Source organism: Xiphophorus hellerii, chromosome 9, assembly GCF_003331165.1.
Source record: "Xiphophorus hellerii strain 12219 chromosome 9, Xiphophorus_hellerii-4.1, whole genome shotgun sequence".
Classification (NCBI taxonomy): domain Eukaryota; kingdom Metazoa; phylum Chordata; class Actinopteri; order Cyprinodontiformes; family Poeciliidae; genus Xiphophorus; species Xiphophorus hellerii.
In genome coordinates, this window is record NC_045680.1 from 25,837,989 (window position 1) to 25,853,083 (window position 15,095).

General features: G+C 41.2%; 1 protein-coding gene across 1 annotated transcript; it reads left to right on the forward strand.

Moving 5' to 3' along the window:
• The first annotated feature begins 443 nt into the window (after positions 1-443).
• On the forward strand, positions 444-12,088 carry hs2st1b (heparan sulfate 2-O-sulfotransferase 1b). Its single transcript, XM_032572878.1, has 7 exons — positions 444-1,025; positions 4,149-4,372; positions 6,724-6,809; positions 8,567-8,705; positions 8,802-8,899; positions 9,094-9,251; positions 9,873-12,088. The coding sequence occupies exons 1-7, from the start codon at positions 902-904 to the stop codon at positions 10,097-10,099; spliced, it is 1,056 nt and encodes a 351-aa protein (XP_032428769.1). The 5' UTR covers positions 444-901; the 3' UTR covers positions 10,100-12,088.
• Positions 12,089-15,095: the final 3,007 nt, after the last annotated feature.

Genomic DNA, 15,095 nt, shown 5'->3' on the forward strand with positions numbered 1-15,095 from the left:
GTGCATTGTTTGTGAGTTTGTGATAGTTTTGTAGAATAACGTATCAGTCGATATGAATCACTGTTAGCTCACTGCGAAGAAACATGAGAGAGGTAATGATCTAAGTGGTTTCATTAATAAAAAATTTATTTGTTGTACGTAATCTGTCAGAAGATGATCCTGAACTATACGTCCAGCATAAAACAATGTTAAACTTGATGGTAGCTTTGCAACTAGCAGCGCCCAGCCTCTTCCAAGCATTTCCGTTACAGAAAAAAACATTTTCAATAAATATTTGGGTAAATGTATTCCATTAAATTATTAATCAACATGACTAAGCCTCTTTGGCTCAAGCACAGGAACATTTCCATGAGAAATACTTACAAATACTCAAATATTTTCAAGTATTATGCTTAGAGGAATATATTGCTGTCCAGCAGGTGGCGGCATTCAACTTCAATAGAGATAGTAGAAGAAGTAGCTTCTGCTCCGAGCTTGTAAGCTGCTGCATGTCGCTGAGATAATAGTTTGTTTTTTTTATTTTCACAATTATTATTGGGGATATCAGGACGGAGTTTTCTGCGGTTGAACAAGACATGAAGTAGAATCAAAACGCCTCGTTTTCTTTTGAAATATAAGGCTGGCACGAGCTCCCTGATGCTGGTTATCTTTAGCTCAGAGCTAGCCCGTGTTGGTTTGTTTTGCTAACAACGAGTTACAGTAACTGTTGTATTGTGTAGCTGCTCTCTTAGTTAGTGGCGCTCTGCGGTTTGTTGTTTTTAGTTGCAGAAGCCAGTAAAATAAAAGCGGCATCGGCCGTGGAAAGCTGCCAGCAGCAGAGACTCTTTGTCGGTGCTAGCAGTGATTCAATGAGCTCCTGAGCAGCTCGCCGTGTCCGCGGAATGATTCAGCTGCTTGTTCGATGGGGCTGCTGAGGAGCACGATGCCGCCCAAGATCCAGCTGCTAGCCGTGCTGGCGTTCGGAGTGACCATGCTCCTGATAGAAAACCAGATCCAGAGACTGGACGAGTCAAGGGCCAAACTGGGTAAGAGCTATCTCCGTTTGCTGCTCTGGACCTATAATATTTAAGCAAACCATTCTACAATCTTCAAAAGGCATACACATTTAAAAGAGTTTCACACTGATTAAAATGTTAAGTTAGATATTTCCTCTGAGATAATCAACAACACAAAGACAATAAAGTTAGTGTTATATGATTGAGTTCAGTCTGGGTTTTAGATGCCAAAAGAGATAAACAAACAAAAAAAAAACAGTAACAATGTTATTGTAGTGTGCTGCAGCGAGTGTGCGTGTGCATGGTTGTTTGTCCTGTATGTCTCTGTGTTGCCCTGCGACAGACTGGCGACCTGTCCAGGATGTACCCCTCCTCTCGCCTGGAACGTAGCTGGAGATAGGCACCGGCAACCCTCCCGACCCCATTAGGGACAAAGGGTGAACAGAAGATGGATGGATGGATGGATGTAATTATTCCCAGTATAAATAGAGCTGTTCTGTTTGTTTTGCTAGAGAACAAACAGCTTCATGGAGTCAGAGGAAAACAGCAGAGACAGGTCAAGCTTTTAAACATCCTACAAAGCATTGTGGTTTCTATTATCATTATTTTAAAAGTGACACTAAAAAGATAAAAATCAAATCTTTTGTCTCTTTTGCTTTAAATCTGTCACTGCAGAACGAAGCCGTTCTGTTCAGAGGGCCCCATTCAATACTGCGACTGTACTGCTGAACAACACATAATAATTGGATCTAAACGGATTTTTAAATGGTACCAAAACCTATATAGATTATCGCCATGTATGCAATACTGGAAAAATAGTTTTAACAGCCATAGTAACTTAGGCTAAACGAGCCTAAGTTTCCTCTAAGTGAGCCGAAGTTTCCTAAGCCTAAGTTTACTTAGAGCAGGGATTGTGGCATTATTACTGTCACTGGATGTCTAATTATTACCATGATGATGCTATTTTTTCAAGAAAATGATGCTAAAATTGCCCAGCCGTCCTACATACCTAGCAGGAACCTGAACTTTCATTTTAGATGAGGAGTTCTAGAGGTAGACTGTTGACGAGAGTTTGGAGTGTTTGGACACTTAATAATTTCCTTTTATAGGATGATTATTTCTATGGCTACATTTACACAAGACTGCTGCCTGGAAACAACTGGTATTTTCTGACGTTTGAGGAAAAAGTTCCGCCTTTAGACACCTCGACTCAGCCGTAGTTGTCATGCCAGGCCACTAGACGGCGCTGGGATTTTAGCACGTCATCAAATGCGCTGTTGACCCTTAGCTTCCACCTCCTTGTAAACAGTCATCCGTCTCCCATGTACAAAGTGCTCGTCGCATGTAACATAAATCAGAAGTTGTGTTAAACTGATCAGGTTAAGCAGCACAATGCGGCACAGTGCTGCGGGTTCATGCGTAGAATAAACCTTGCAGCCGTGCGGCTGAGAGGTCACTGTTGTGTTGACCAGCATCTGGTCAGGACTAAAAGGTTGCAGTTGGGGCGCTGCGGTGGCGCAGGCGTAAACAAATCCTAACCCAAAAGAAAAAGTGTAATTGCAGGGAGAAGCCATGAGTCAGGCAGCCAAATGAAATGGTACGCAATATGCAACGTTCAGGGTTTGTGAATACTTTTGAAAGCCTCTGTTTTTGTGGACAGATTGAATATTTCATTCATAAAGGGATGTTTGGCTGCTTTTTTTTCCTGATCCATAAACAGCTGTGTTCACATCATACAAGATTCTATGAAACAGTGTCATTGTTTTTTATTGTTTTATACTTGTGCATATGTATTAATTGTTTTTATCTTGTAACCAGGTTGCTATGTGTGGCAAATGTTTTTGCCCAGGTCCCTCTTGAAAATGAGATCTAGATCTCAACAGGGTTTACCTGGTTAAATAAAGGAATATGCAGGCGAAACTTCACTGAGCCTTCAAAGACCGAGTCAAAAGACGTTCCATACACACACACACACACACACACACACACACACTTTCTACTGCTGTGGAGGGGATGAGAAAAAACACTTTTAATTTCGCCTCCTGTCAATAATCTCTTCAAAACCCGAACAAGGTGATGTGAAAGTTGTTCCGTCTTTAGAAGCTGTGTTGTTTTTAATTAATTAAGGTTTGCAAACACACTGCGGTGACCTCTTGTCAGGTTCTGTGTGGGAGGAAAGACCCCCATGTTCACAGCTCCTCTGACAGCTGGAGACGTCCACACTTCGTCCAGCTGTTTGCTTATTAATCTACTCAGAAACAGAGATTTGAAAGCTTTTGATGTATTAATGAAAGTTTCTGCTTTGCTGCAGGTAAATGACGTGGCTGGTGTTTGTCCATGTTTCCCTCGTTTTACATTTCGCATGTTGAGGTACCGGTGTGAAAGTGTGTGAAACATGAAACCTTTTACAAATTTGTGAGAAGAAGAAATCTTTAATTAAAATGCTTATCCTTGGATGGGATAAAATGACAATTTTCTTTTCTCACAGTGACACAGATTTAAATTTGTTACTGTATTTGGAAAAAAACAAAACATTATTTGAGTTTTCTTTTTTTATTTTATGGTTGAGCAATCCTAAAAACAATGTGAAACGTCCTCCATTATAGACAAAATTGTTAAAGTTGTGCCAATAGTGGAACAAAATCACATTCCAAGTTAGTATTTATCATTTAAAACAACTAAAATGATCAGATGGAGAAAAAAAAGGAACGTCTGTTCATTCAAGTAGTCTGTTACTTCTAAATGTATCATTTCTTTCACTTCTTCTGCTTAACCAGATTAGTTCTCACTGACTAGTTTTTAAACTTACCAAACTTGTCCACATGACTGAAATTAGACTTGATCAGCTTTCCTGTCCATTTTAATTTTTGTCTGAGTTGACAAAAATGTCAGTCTTTTTCAACATAAAAGTCATTCAGGAGGCAAATAAAAAAATTATAAAACATTTGCTTGCAAATGTCCGTAAATACGCATTTTTTTTTGGGGGGGGGACAAATGTATTCACCTTTAGCTCCAAGTTAACCAAAAACCACAATGGAAAGCACCGTGGATTACTTTGTTTCAGCCAAAGGATCGGTAACTTCTGCAAACATGCGGCAGAAATGTCCACCAGTTCGTCAGTGACGTTGGGTTTGTGGCCTCTGTCCTCGGCAGAGCGGACCATGGCCAGACACGAGGTGGTGGAGGTGGAGCTGCGCCGCAGCGAGGACGGCGGCGTGCGGGAAGCCGACGACTCGGTGATCATCTACAACAGGGTTCCCAAGACGGCCAGCACCTCCTTCACCAACATCGCCTACGACCTCTGCAGCAGGAACCGCTTCCACGTGCTGCACATCAACACCACCAAAAACAACCCCGTCATGTCCTTACAGGACCAGGTGAGAGCCTTCCCACTTCGAGTACATTGTTTCCGTGGTAACCGGCAAAGGGATGCGTCAAATGTTCAGATATGCTCATCCTGCCGGAGACGCTTTTATTTTCACATTACCATAAAATAATAGATTTTCATCAAAATGTTCCATTAAATAGACAAAAATATATCTATATCCCCTTGCATCTGCTTGTTTCCATGGTGATGCTAATCATATATTAATGAACAGAGCAAAGAGTGTTTTGTTGGCACCACAAATGCAGAGCTCATGACAGGCCAAATGCTGAAGCCGGAGATGTTGCACACTTTGACTAGAAGGCATGAGCTTTACGAGTTTGAAAGCTCTGGAAGCAGTTCATGACGTGACAGAGAAAACACAAAGGATGTATGATAGTTTTATTTATTTTTATTATTTTTGTCTTTGTGGTAAGTAAAGAGCAGAAAAGAATTGTAGTCCGTTCAAACACGCTAATGAGAACAAGAAGCAGGCAAACAACTTGTCTTAAATGTAACTTTTCCATCTAAAACAGACAATATGTTTAGAGCTTTTGCAATAAATCAGTTCATCTTATGATTATAACCAAAGTTGCTTTGTTCAACCTGTTGGTTCCCTTACACCAGAGGTCACCAACACGGTGCCCGCGGGCCCCCGGTCGCCCGAGGGGGCCTCGTCAGTCGCCCGCGGAGCAAGTTCTAAAAATAGCCATTGTCATTAGGGAGCACTGCCAAAGAAATTATTTAATTTAATGTTTTTACATTGAAGTGATAACATTTGTTTATATTTAGATTTATCCAAATGCAACTGTGATCTCTAAACTACTCCAGGAAACTGAAGAAGAAAAGACGTTTGAAACGCAACAAAATGAGGACCAGAAAGTCCTAGATAGAAAAAGTTATCTAGAAAATCTAAACCTATGAGGAAGGCAGCAATAAAAACAGCCTCTGAACTGGAAGCCCTAATAAACCAAGCAGAGACAAACGCCTCTGAAACTGAAAATTCTGGCAAAAATTCCAAGACTCTGGCACCACAAACTGTTTTTGAAATAAAAGCGGAGAACCCCCAGACAGTTTTTAAGCAAAAGGAGGCACAAGTTGAAGCTTCCTCTGAAATGCTGAATGATCAAGAGGAAAAAAACAGTGAAGTTTAGTGAAGCAGAACAGGACCCTACAACCAAAGAGAAATCTAGCCAGGAAGGAGAAGAATTACAATCTAAAACATCTACAAGTAGGAAGTCACAAAGGGAAAATGTCTGTCCAACATCAACGTTCATCTTTATCCCTGATTCTAAAATTGCAACCAATATTTGGGTGCTATATAAAAAAATTTAATATGAAAAGCTTTTCTTCGTCCCTCCAACATCTTTATTCCCCTCCCTCTTCTGTTTTCTGTTTTATTGTATTTTTCCTACCTCACTGTTGTCAAGTGCACTATATACGACGATTCAAATTTAAAAGAAGAAACAAAACGCTCCTGAGCGCGTTCTCGAAGGGGCGCGTGCCCAAGTGACTTATGTTGGGAGGGGACGTGAAGGAGTGGAGGGGCGCCCAGTCAGTGCAGTCCCTCTGTTATTGGTCATTTCATACATGCACAAACAACTGTTACAGAAAATGCCAACTATAAAAAAATTTTCCCACATCGTTTGGCGCCCCCTCTAGTGCGGCACCCCTATGCGTTTTATAGAGTGCTTACCCACTGTTTGCGCCACTGGCCTGAACCACCGAACCAAGGAGGGCCATGGTGGAAAAAAAATCCACATTTTCTTCATAAACAGACAATTTACATGCAGTGAAAGAACATCTGTGTTTTCTGTGTAAACTCCTCTAGGCGGTTAACTCTGAACTGTAAACAAATTGCATCCTTACTTTGAAAGAAAACCGGACTTTGGACCGCTGAACTACAAACCGGTCTGTTTTCCATGAAGCTGTTCTTCCTGCTTGATCAGCCCCAGTGCTGCACCGTTGGGTCCATTCCATCACACGTTAATGAAAGGACTGCATGGCTACACACCATTCACCTCTCCAGGTGTCTTGTTTTCATCTCCTCGCCGTGTTTGTCTGCTGCCTGCTGCATTGAGCACATAAAAGCTTTAGTATTGTTATACGTCTGGCTGCCGGTGCCAAGGTAATATCCTGTTTGCCCTCACACACACTCTGTGAACACGGTCAAACCGAAATCCAGTCTGCGGTACATCACACCCCACCATTCCATCAGGATCATGAAGAGGAATTTTTGCATCCAAAATGTCTTAACCAACCAATCACACTTAAACTCCTGTGTAAAACGAACCAATATATCAAACATATTGTTTGTTTTTTTTTTGTTGCTCAACAATGAAGTCCCATTATCTCCGCCTGCAGGTGCGCTTTGTTCGGAACGTCACCACATGGAGGGAGATGAAGCCTGGCTTCTACCACGGCCACGTCGCTTATCTGGACTTCTCCAAGTAAGACCCTTCATTTCCTGTAATGCCATTAATATCCAGATAAGTTACATGCAGTTAGCAGAGCAGATAAAGAGAGGGGTCACATATTGATTGCCAGCTTGTGCTTTAGTGTTGATTAATAGCATTGTTGTCCTTATCTCCCCCTGACTCTATCGTCCCGCTGATCACGGGTAATTATTCTAATGGTCTAAGTGTTTCCCAGAGGGAGAGAGCGACCTTCTGTTGGCGTGCGTTTCAGGGATCTTGCCAACCGTTCACCTGTGGATGGTTACAATAACACCGAATCAATTCACAAGGACAGCGGCTTCACGCTCTAAGCTGCTCTTAAGTATAGAATCTCCTTTTATGATTATGAAAATATTTATCGTCATTTCAATATCTGTGTGCGCTATACACATAAACATGATTGATTGTGCCTTTTCTGCCGTTTGACTCTGTCCTGCTGACTAAATATTACATTAAAATGAAAAATAACTTCAAATGTCATCAGATATATTGGCCAACAATTACTGCTCTCCAGTAATGAGCGTTTCGGCCACAAGGCATGTCAAAAATGCTTTACATCATGAAAACATGTTAAACACATCATGCAGTCACCAGCTGTGAAAAGCTGTAACAGACATTGCATTTTGTCTCAGCATTGTTAAAATCATCAATATACATCACATATTTAGTACAACTCTATTTAGACAACTCTAACCAGGTGGGTTTTTAGCCTTGATTTAAAGGAACTCAGTGTTTCAGCATCTTTGCACATTTCTGAAAGTTTGTTCCAGATTTGTGGAGGACAGAAGCTGAATGCTGCTTCTCCAGGACCTTTCAGAAGAATGGAGTGAATCTGGAAAGTTGATACAACAGCAGATCTTTAATCAATCAATCAATCAAATTTTATTTGTATAGCACATTTCAGCTCAAGGCATTTCAAAGTGCTTTACATCATATCAAACACAGAAACACAATGCAACATAGAATCAACAATCAAAACACGACATTAAATCAAGTTCCATCAATAAATTTGTAATTGATTTCAAATACAATCCTAAACAGGTGGGATTTTAGTCGAGATTTAAAAGAAGTCAGTGTTTCAGCTGTTTTACAGTTTTCTGGAAGTTTGTTCCAAATTTGTGGTGCATAGATGCTAATGTATTGTGGTGCTAAGCCGTTAAGTGATTTATAAACTAACAGCATCTAAAAGTCTATTGTCTGAGCTACTGGAGCCAGTCGAAGAACTTTAGGCAGACCTGTGAAGACACTGTTGCAGTAGTCAATGCGACTAAGTGCATTGATTCTCAAGATCTTGCTTGATCCTTTTAATCCTGGAAATTTCAGGTGATAGAAGGCCGACTTTGTAACTGTGTTTATGTGTCTGAAGATTCAGGACTTCCATCGCTAGTCCATCTCTACACCCAGATTTTGGGATGAATCTAGTTTCTAGCTGTCATAACTGAAGATGTGTGTTGATCATTCCGACAACTTCAGTTTTGTTTCTGTTGAGCTGGAGAAAGTTATGGCACATCACCAAATTGATTTGTTCTAATCATCAGTTGAGTGTTTGTGTGGGTTCAGAGTCACTTGGTGAGATCATAATGTAGAGCTGTGTATCATCTGCGTGATAACTAATCTTATTTCTTGTTATAACTGAGCTAGTGGGAGCATGTTGATATTAAAAGAAGAGTTTCCCAGGGTTGAACCTTGTGGTACCCCCCCACCATGCTTATAATACACACTGATAACGTCTGCCTTCTGTTTTCGTTTAGATACGGTGTGAAAAGTAAGCCAATGTACATAAATGTGGTGCGAGATCCGATAGAGCGCCTCGTGTCCTACTACTACTTCCTGCGCTTCGGAGACAACTACAGACCAGGCCTTCGACGGAGGAAACAAGGGGATAAGAAGGTCTGTGTTGAACCAATCGCTCATTTTGCACCCCATGTATGTCTTTTTTATTTTTATCTGGATCTGCAATAACTGCTGACATCTGGTTCATTTCAGACCTTTGATGAATGTGTCTCATCAGGAGGGTCTGACTGTGCTCCTGAAAAACTTTGGCTGCAGATCCCCTTCTTCTGTGGTCACCATTCAGAATGCTGGTAGGTGGGCTGCCTAAGAGAATTGTCATTAAAGGCAATTTAGACTAGAGTTAGTCAAGACAAAACTATTTGATGCAGCTGACTTATAGGGAACACTATCCCTACTGGTGTATAAACTACATGGGAAGCGCTTGACTTACTTGTACACGTCTAGTAAAGGTGATTACAGTCAGTCTGGGACATTTGGTGTGCAGGGATGTCGGCAGTAGATGGGCCCTGGAACAGGCCAAGTACAACCTGGTGAATGAGTATCTGTTGGTTGGAGTAACTGAAGAGCTGGAGGACTTCATCATGATCCTAGAGGCTGTTCTGCCGCGCTTCTTCAAGGGAGCAACAGAACTCTACAGAACAGGTACCAGAGGCAGAAGCAGATCTGCTGTTTCTCTCGTCATCCATGTCAACGTCATTCATTTGAGACTCTCAATGATTCATTAGAACGATTAGATTACAAATTACAAAAGCTGGGTGCACAATTTTAGGACCTATTGTGACTTTTTTTTTATATAGCTAAAGCAGAGTTCTGTGTCTTTGGCTCAGTCCAATCCCACTCTGTTTGATTGGTTCATTGGCTGCGTGGGCAGGTAAAGGAAGGGTCTGTATCTGATGTCACCAGTCAAAATGATGTCGGACTAATGGCGGCCAAAAAGAATCAAAAGTAGCAGATTTATACGTTGCAGTCAGAACAGTCACACTGGGGCCGTTAATGTCACTAACAGGACAGTTTGGACGTGTGAGTCACTGACGATGTTTGTTGCATAAATATTTCGGTTTACTAAAAGAACAGTTTAAACTAGAGATTTATTTACATTGGTATTGGCAGACACTTGTCATTTCTTACGATTTAGCATTGGTCCAATAAGAAAAACCTGACTGATATTAAACACCTTTATGCATTTGCATTTATTAGCTTGTGTGTGTGGGGTGTGTGTGTGTGTTCAGAGAACTCCTCAAAACTTTCTTGTGTTGCTTCCAGGCAAAAGGTCCCATCTGAGGAAGACCACCGAGAAGAAGCCCCCCACCAAGGAAACCATCGCCAAGCTGCAGCAGTCAGACATCTGGAAAATCGAAAACGAGTTTTACGAGTTTGCCCTGGAACATTTCCAGTTCGTGCGCGCCCACGCCGTCCGGGAAAAGGACGGTGAACTGTACGTCCTGGCCCAGAGCTTCTTCTACGAAAAGATCTACCCGAAGTTGAGCTGAGAGCTGAGCTGCACTCTGAGGTTATTCCACTGGATCTGCTGCAGACTGTTCCGTTAAATGTCCAAGCAGAAATATGTTAGATTCTTCTTTAAACTATTTGCTGTTGAGAAAACTGAAACTTGGACTAAAAATCTATGCTATGAAGAAAGTGCATCTCCTGAGACAGTTGCTTTGGCTGGTTAGCAGGCAGCAAACTCAGCCTGATCCAACCAGTTAAAACTTGTTCTAAACTGTGACTACAGGACAAAAACAAAACTTCTTCTGTGTTGAGTTCTTTCATGATTTCTGCACCAAAACTTGTTTACACATTCCTTTCGGTCAAAGCTGCATTTGTACACATTGTATCGACAAGTTGTAAACTCAATTATGGACCAAAAAGAGGGAGGGGGAAGCCAGAAACTAGTGGACCACTGCATTGTTTTTGCTTCCCGACTTGCTAATTTTGATCATGCTGAGATGGTCTTTGATTTTTAAACCTTTAACATATCCTGTTAGTGTTTTGTCACAGACATAGTGCTGACTTTCATAGACCTGCTCTCTCTGAAGCTGGAGAGAAAAGTATTGATCAGATCAATGAACACAGTGTGGAAGTACAGGGTGATTTTAGCCAGAATCAGACTGATAGTGCCTTTATTGTAATAGAACGCTTTTGTCCACTTTGTGTGTGTTCTCACATTCATTCCCACTTCCTACACAACATTCTGAAAAAAAAAAAAAACATGACTGCATAGTGCTTGACTTCTGTGGTTCATTTAATGCCCAATGGAATAGTTTGACTTAATTTTGTACTGGCAAAAATACAACAGAAAATGGACATAACCAGCTCTCCAAAAATGTAAAGATTTTAAAGTGGGCAAGAAAGAAACACGTTGAGACGCATATAGCTTATAACGCTTGTCATAAGCTAGCTGAACCTGTTTCGGCTACATGCTGTGTCAGCTGCCCACATTAATACCTTCATATATTTTTGGATCGCTGGTTGTTCTGTCGTTCCTCTGAAGCGGGTACCAGTTCACTTTCCCTGCATTCTTTTTTTCCCCACTGAAGTTATGCGCGCCACTTTCCTCGTAATGAAAACTACACCTCCTGACTGCAGTTCCTGGACCAGATGCTAAAATCCCTGGAATCCAGCATTCCCAATTTACATTCCATTACCAGGGTTTACCAGAGCTTCCCATTCAGACAGATGGCTAACGTGCGCTTAGCTTAATTGATATGTTTGGTTTATTTTGGGGTGTGGGGAACAAAGCAGGAGTCTACTACTGCTATATTGGAAAACGATTTGCGGTTGTGCTAAAATGCTAACAGCTATAGCTGGACATCATAAGCTTGAAGGAGCTGTTGTCCACGTGAACTTTGACATTTATCAACCATCTACTGTTCTAGTTTGATCATTTTAGTCTCTGAAATGTTCATTGAAATATGAACACAAGTTGCAGAGAAACCGTACATTAACAACATACTAGCATCATTTTGGCATGAGGCTTGACCGCTCTTCTGAAACGGTCATTTGAGTGGTTTCTCTCCAGCAACATCAAGCCACAGCTGTCGGCACCGTTTTCTGCTTCAAGATCCAAGCGAGTCTCATCTCTTTGCAGCCCTGACCACTCAGAACGGTCAGGGATATGGGTCAGAGACTCATCACCTCTTGAGTGTTATTCGGGGGGGGGGACCCCAGTAGACCTACAAGAACATAACTGTCCACCTAACTGAAAGTCAGAGTTCTACAGGTCAAGAGGTCAATCTGGTAAGGAAAACCAATTGGTTGTGAACTCCAGAAATCATGCCTGGTGGAATCTGTTGGTGCTAAAATCTTTTTCTTTCTTTCTGAAGTTGTTCAAGTAGTTCCTTACAACTACTCCTTGGGTCAACTCTTCCACACACTCAACCTTAAAAACTAAAGACACATATAGATTATATCAATTCAAAGTGAAAGAAAAAAAAATCTGCTCTTATGAAAAACTTTCTACAAACATACATTCGATCCAGTAAGTTAAGGAAACACTAGTTCAGTAACACTGAATCTTAACGTAAGATTCAGGAAAATCGTTTTTTTCGAAGCGGTTAAAGTTTCATCCTGCGCAACTCCAAGTAGTTTTCAGTGAATATAACTATACTTGAAAGGATGTGAATGAACTTTTGGATTAGTAGATTTGATTGCATTAGGAGTAAAAAAAAAAAAAAATTATAATTTGAATACATATTCTTTGGCTTTTTTGAATTCAAATTTCTCATGGAAATCAAGATTTTCAACAAAATCCAGGCTGGTTTGGATTACTTTTTTGTTCCCTTAATAAATTAAATCATGTAAAAACGTCTTCTTGTAGCCGATCTGAATTATTTAATTGCAACAGAAATAAAGACAGACATCTGGAGGGGCCTGCTCTATGGCAGCGGACTGATAAGTTGAGGCGTTTTGCGTCGTCTTGCGGTTCCCTTTCAGAGGACGGCTGAAGCGCTCAAACCCTTTTGGCTTCATAATTACAGAATAATTGCTTTGCTATATCTTCCTCAACAGGGAGTACTTACCCAGTGAAAGCGTGAAATAACCGACTGGGACGGGATGATCTGCTGAAGTCAGCTGTGTGAGCAGCTACTTCCTCCTTCTGACTGGTGTGTGTGTGTGTGGGGGGGGGCACCGTCTGTGGGGACCGAGCTCCAGCACGCTCCACCAGTCCACAGTCTGTTCTTGTGTCCACACAGACATGGGCAGATTTTTAAAAAAAAAATAGCCCCTCCCTATCCTCATTTGGTTGCTCTGTGGTCATGGGCAAAGGAGAGGCTTCCTGTCTCAGAAAATAGAACTCAATTAGCAGTTTTGCTGCAGGCATATTGGAACATTGTTTCATTAACGAGATGAATACAGTCTGATAATTACTTCATCTCAATTAAAAAAAAAAAAAAAAAAAGCCCACACTCTATATTGATTGTGGCTGATGAGCCTGAAGGTTAATTAGGAAGAGAATATTTCAAACATCCAGGCTGTTGTTGCACAAGCTATTTATGATTTTTTTTTCTCTCTCTCTCTCTCTCTCTCTCTCTCTCTCTCCCTTTTTGCTTTAGTGTTGGGTTTAATGTCACGATAACATTTCTTGATCCTATTTTATCAGCAAAAGGCGCCAATAATCTGCTTCAAACCCCCCATGAATCCAGCCCGAGGTAGAACTGCCGCCGGTCCACTAGAGGGCGCCGTGTCACCACAGGAAAACACCGCAGAGCGACTGGAAAACCCATCAGTGCACCTGTGCAAAACCAAATGGAGCAAACCAACGGTGCGTTACCATTAACAATACAAATGACACCATTAGACACACTTGGCTCTCGCCGGCCTATGATGTCTATAAATAGTTTCTCTTGGTCTTGGTCAATTTGTGCTGCACTTGCATAATGACTCTTCAGACGAATTCAGCATGTGTGAATAGTCTGCATTGAAAAAAAAAGAAAAATCTGTGCTGCATTAGTGTTTGATGAAAAAAGCTAATTTGTTTTGCTTTGCATCTAATTTCGAGACTTTGATGTTGCTGCTGCTGGATGCAAACTAATGACCTCTTTTTGTCAATTAAGTTCTTCTGCTGACCATAGGAGACCCAGCACAGATTTTCTTTCCCCCCCACCTCCCCTTCACTTTGCTGACCTGAAAGCGGATTTCACTACTGCTCCATAAAACAAACAGAGCAGAGCAGAAGCTTGGCCGCCCCTCACCGGCACTGTGGACAGGACCTTCAAGGGCTTGGCCAAAGGGGGACCGTCGTGTGTTCTACCTTTGTGCATGTTTTATGTAAATTCATCATGATGAAATGGAAGGCAAAATGAAAGCAGCGTGCAATGGGAACAGAGCCAGGAGAACGTCTGGTTACTTCAGCAGAGCTCGATTCAGAGTAAAAGACGGAAGCCGCCATCATCAAAAAGTTACATTGCAGTAGAGCGTGCTGTACACGATATTACAAATATTTAATATTTGATGTGAGAGAAATGTTGTGCCTTAATTACTTCACACTAAGAACTAACAGTGCCAGTGGCCAGGCTAGCGCTAGACAAGCTAACGGCAACATTATTCGGGCGTTTAATGGGTTTTAAAAATTAGACTTTGTTTTTAAGCTCGAAAGACATTAGTATGAGCTCAGTTTAATACTCAAGTTTGTATTTGCGCAGCGCAATACCTTCCTGTTAAAGACTTTTTGCACAGAATGTGATAATGAACGTCGCTAACGCTGCACAGAGTTGTCAGCTAGTGTTGCCTAAAGCCGTCGTCATGACAACTTAACACAACTATTCCCAAACTCCAACAGCTTTCCGACTCTGAACGGGAACTCGGTCCAGTTCGGACTGACCTTCATTCCCAGATCACAGTTTGAACTTCTGAAGTACCAATAGTCAGATTTTCTTTTCCTTCAGATGTTAACAATACTTTGAAGTCGCATCTGTTTCCAGCAGTCATTTAAAGGAAGACTTTCTACATTCTCTGCGAGAAACTGGGTGATGGTTACTAGCCTTATTTAGTTGAAGGCATTCTGTATTCTCTAGGTAAAAGACTGAACTAATGCTCTTAAATTACAGCTGAATATTACACATTTCCAGGTGAACTTTGAGCTCAGTTTTTTCTTCCTTCTTTTTATAATTGAAAACTTCAGATGAGCAAAAAAAAAAAAAGGAAAGAAAATCCTTAAAGTAGCCGCTAGATGAAATCGAGAGTGTTGAATGCTGATAGATTGATAAAAGAGACAACCGGTCGGCCTTTCCTGCAGCAAGGTGAGACGATCACTAAAGTATGGAGAGGGTGAATGTCTGCAGCACGTATAAAAGCAGCTCCTCCATTAGCCGTCTTGAAATCCAACAAAGATTTAAATGTGGAAGGAAGCATGAAGTGTGGCACTGGTGGAAAAGTCTGGAGTCTGTGGTAATAAAACTTCTGTCCCTTCTGCCCATAAATATGTCCAAAATGTAACAACGGTGGCTGAGACACACTGCTCTTATTAATATTATTAGTATTAATTCT

Coding starts and splice junctions, on each gene's coding strand:
- hs2st1b (XM_032572878.1), top strand. CDS start 902: ATGGGGCTGCTGAGGAGCACGATGCCGCCCAAGATCCAGCTGCTAGCC. Junction 4,373..6,723: donor TCATGTCCTTACAGGACCAG/GTGAGAGCCTTC, acceptor CTCCGCCTGCAG/GTGCGCTTTGTTCGGAACGT. Junction 9,252..9,872: donor AACAGAACTCTACAGAACAG/GTACCAGAGGCA, acceptor TGTTGCTTCCAG/GCAAAAGGTCCCATCTGAGG.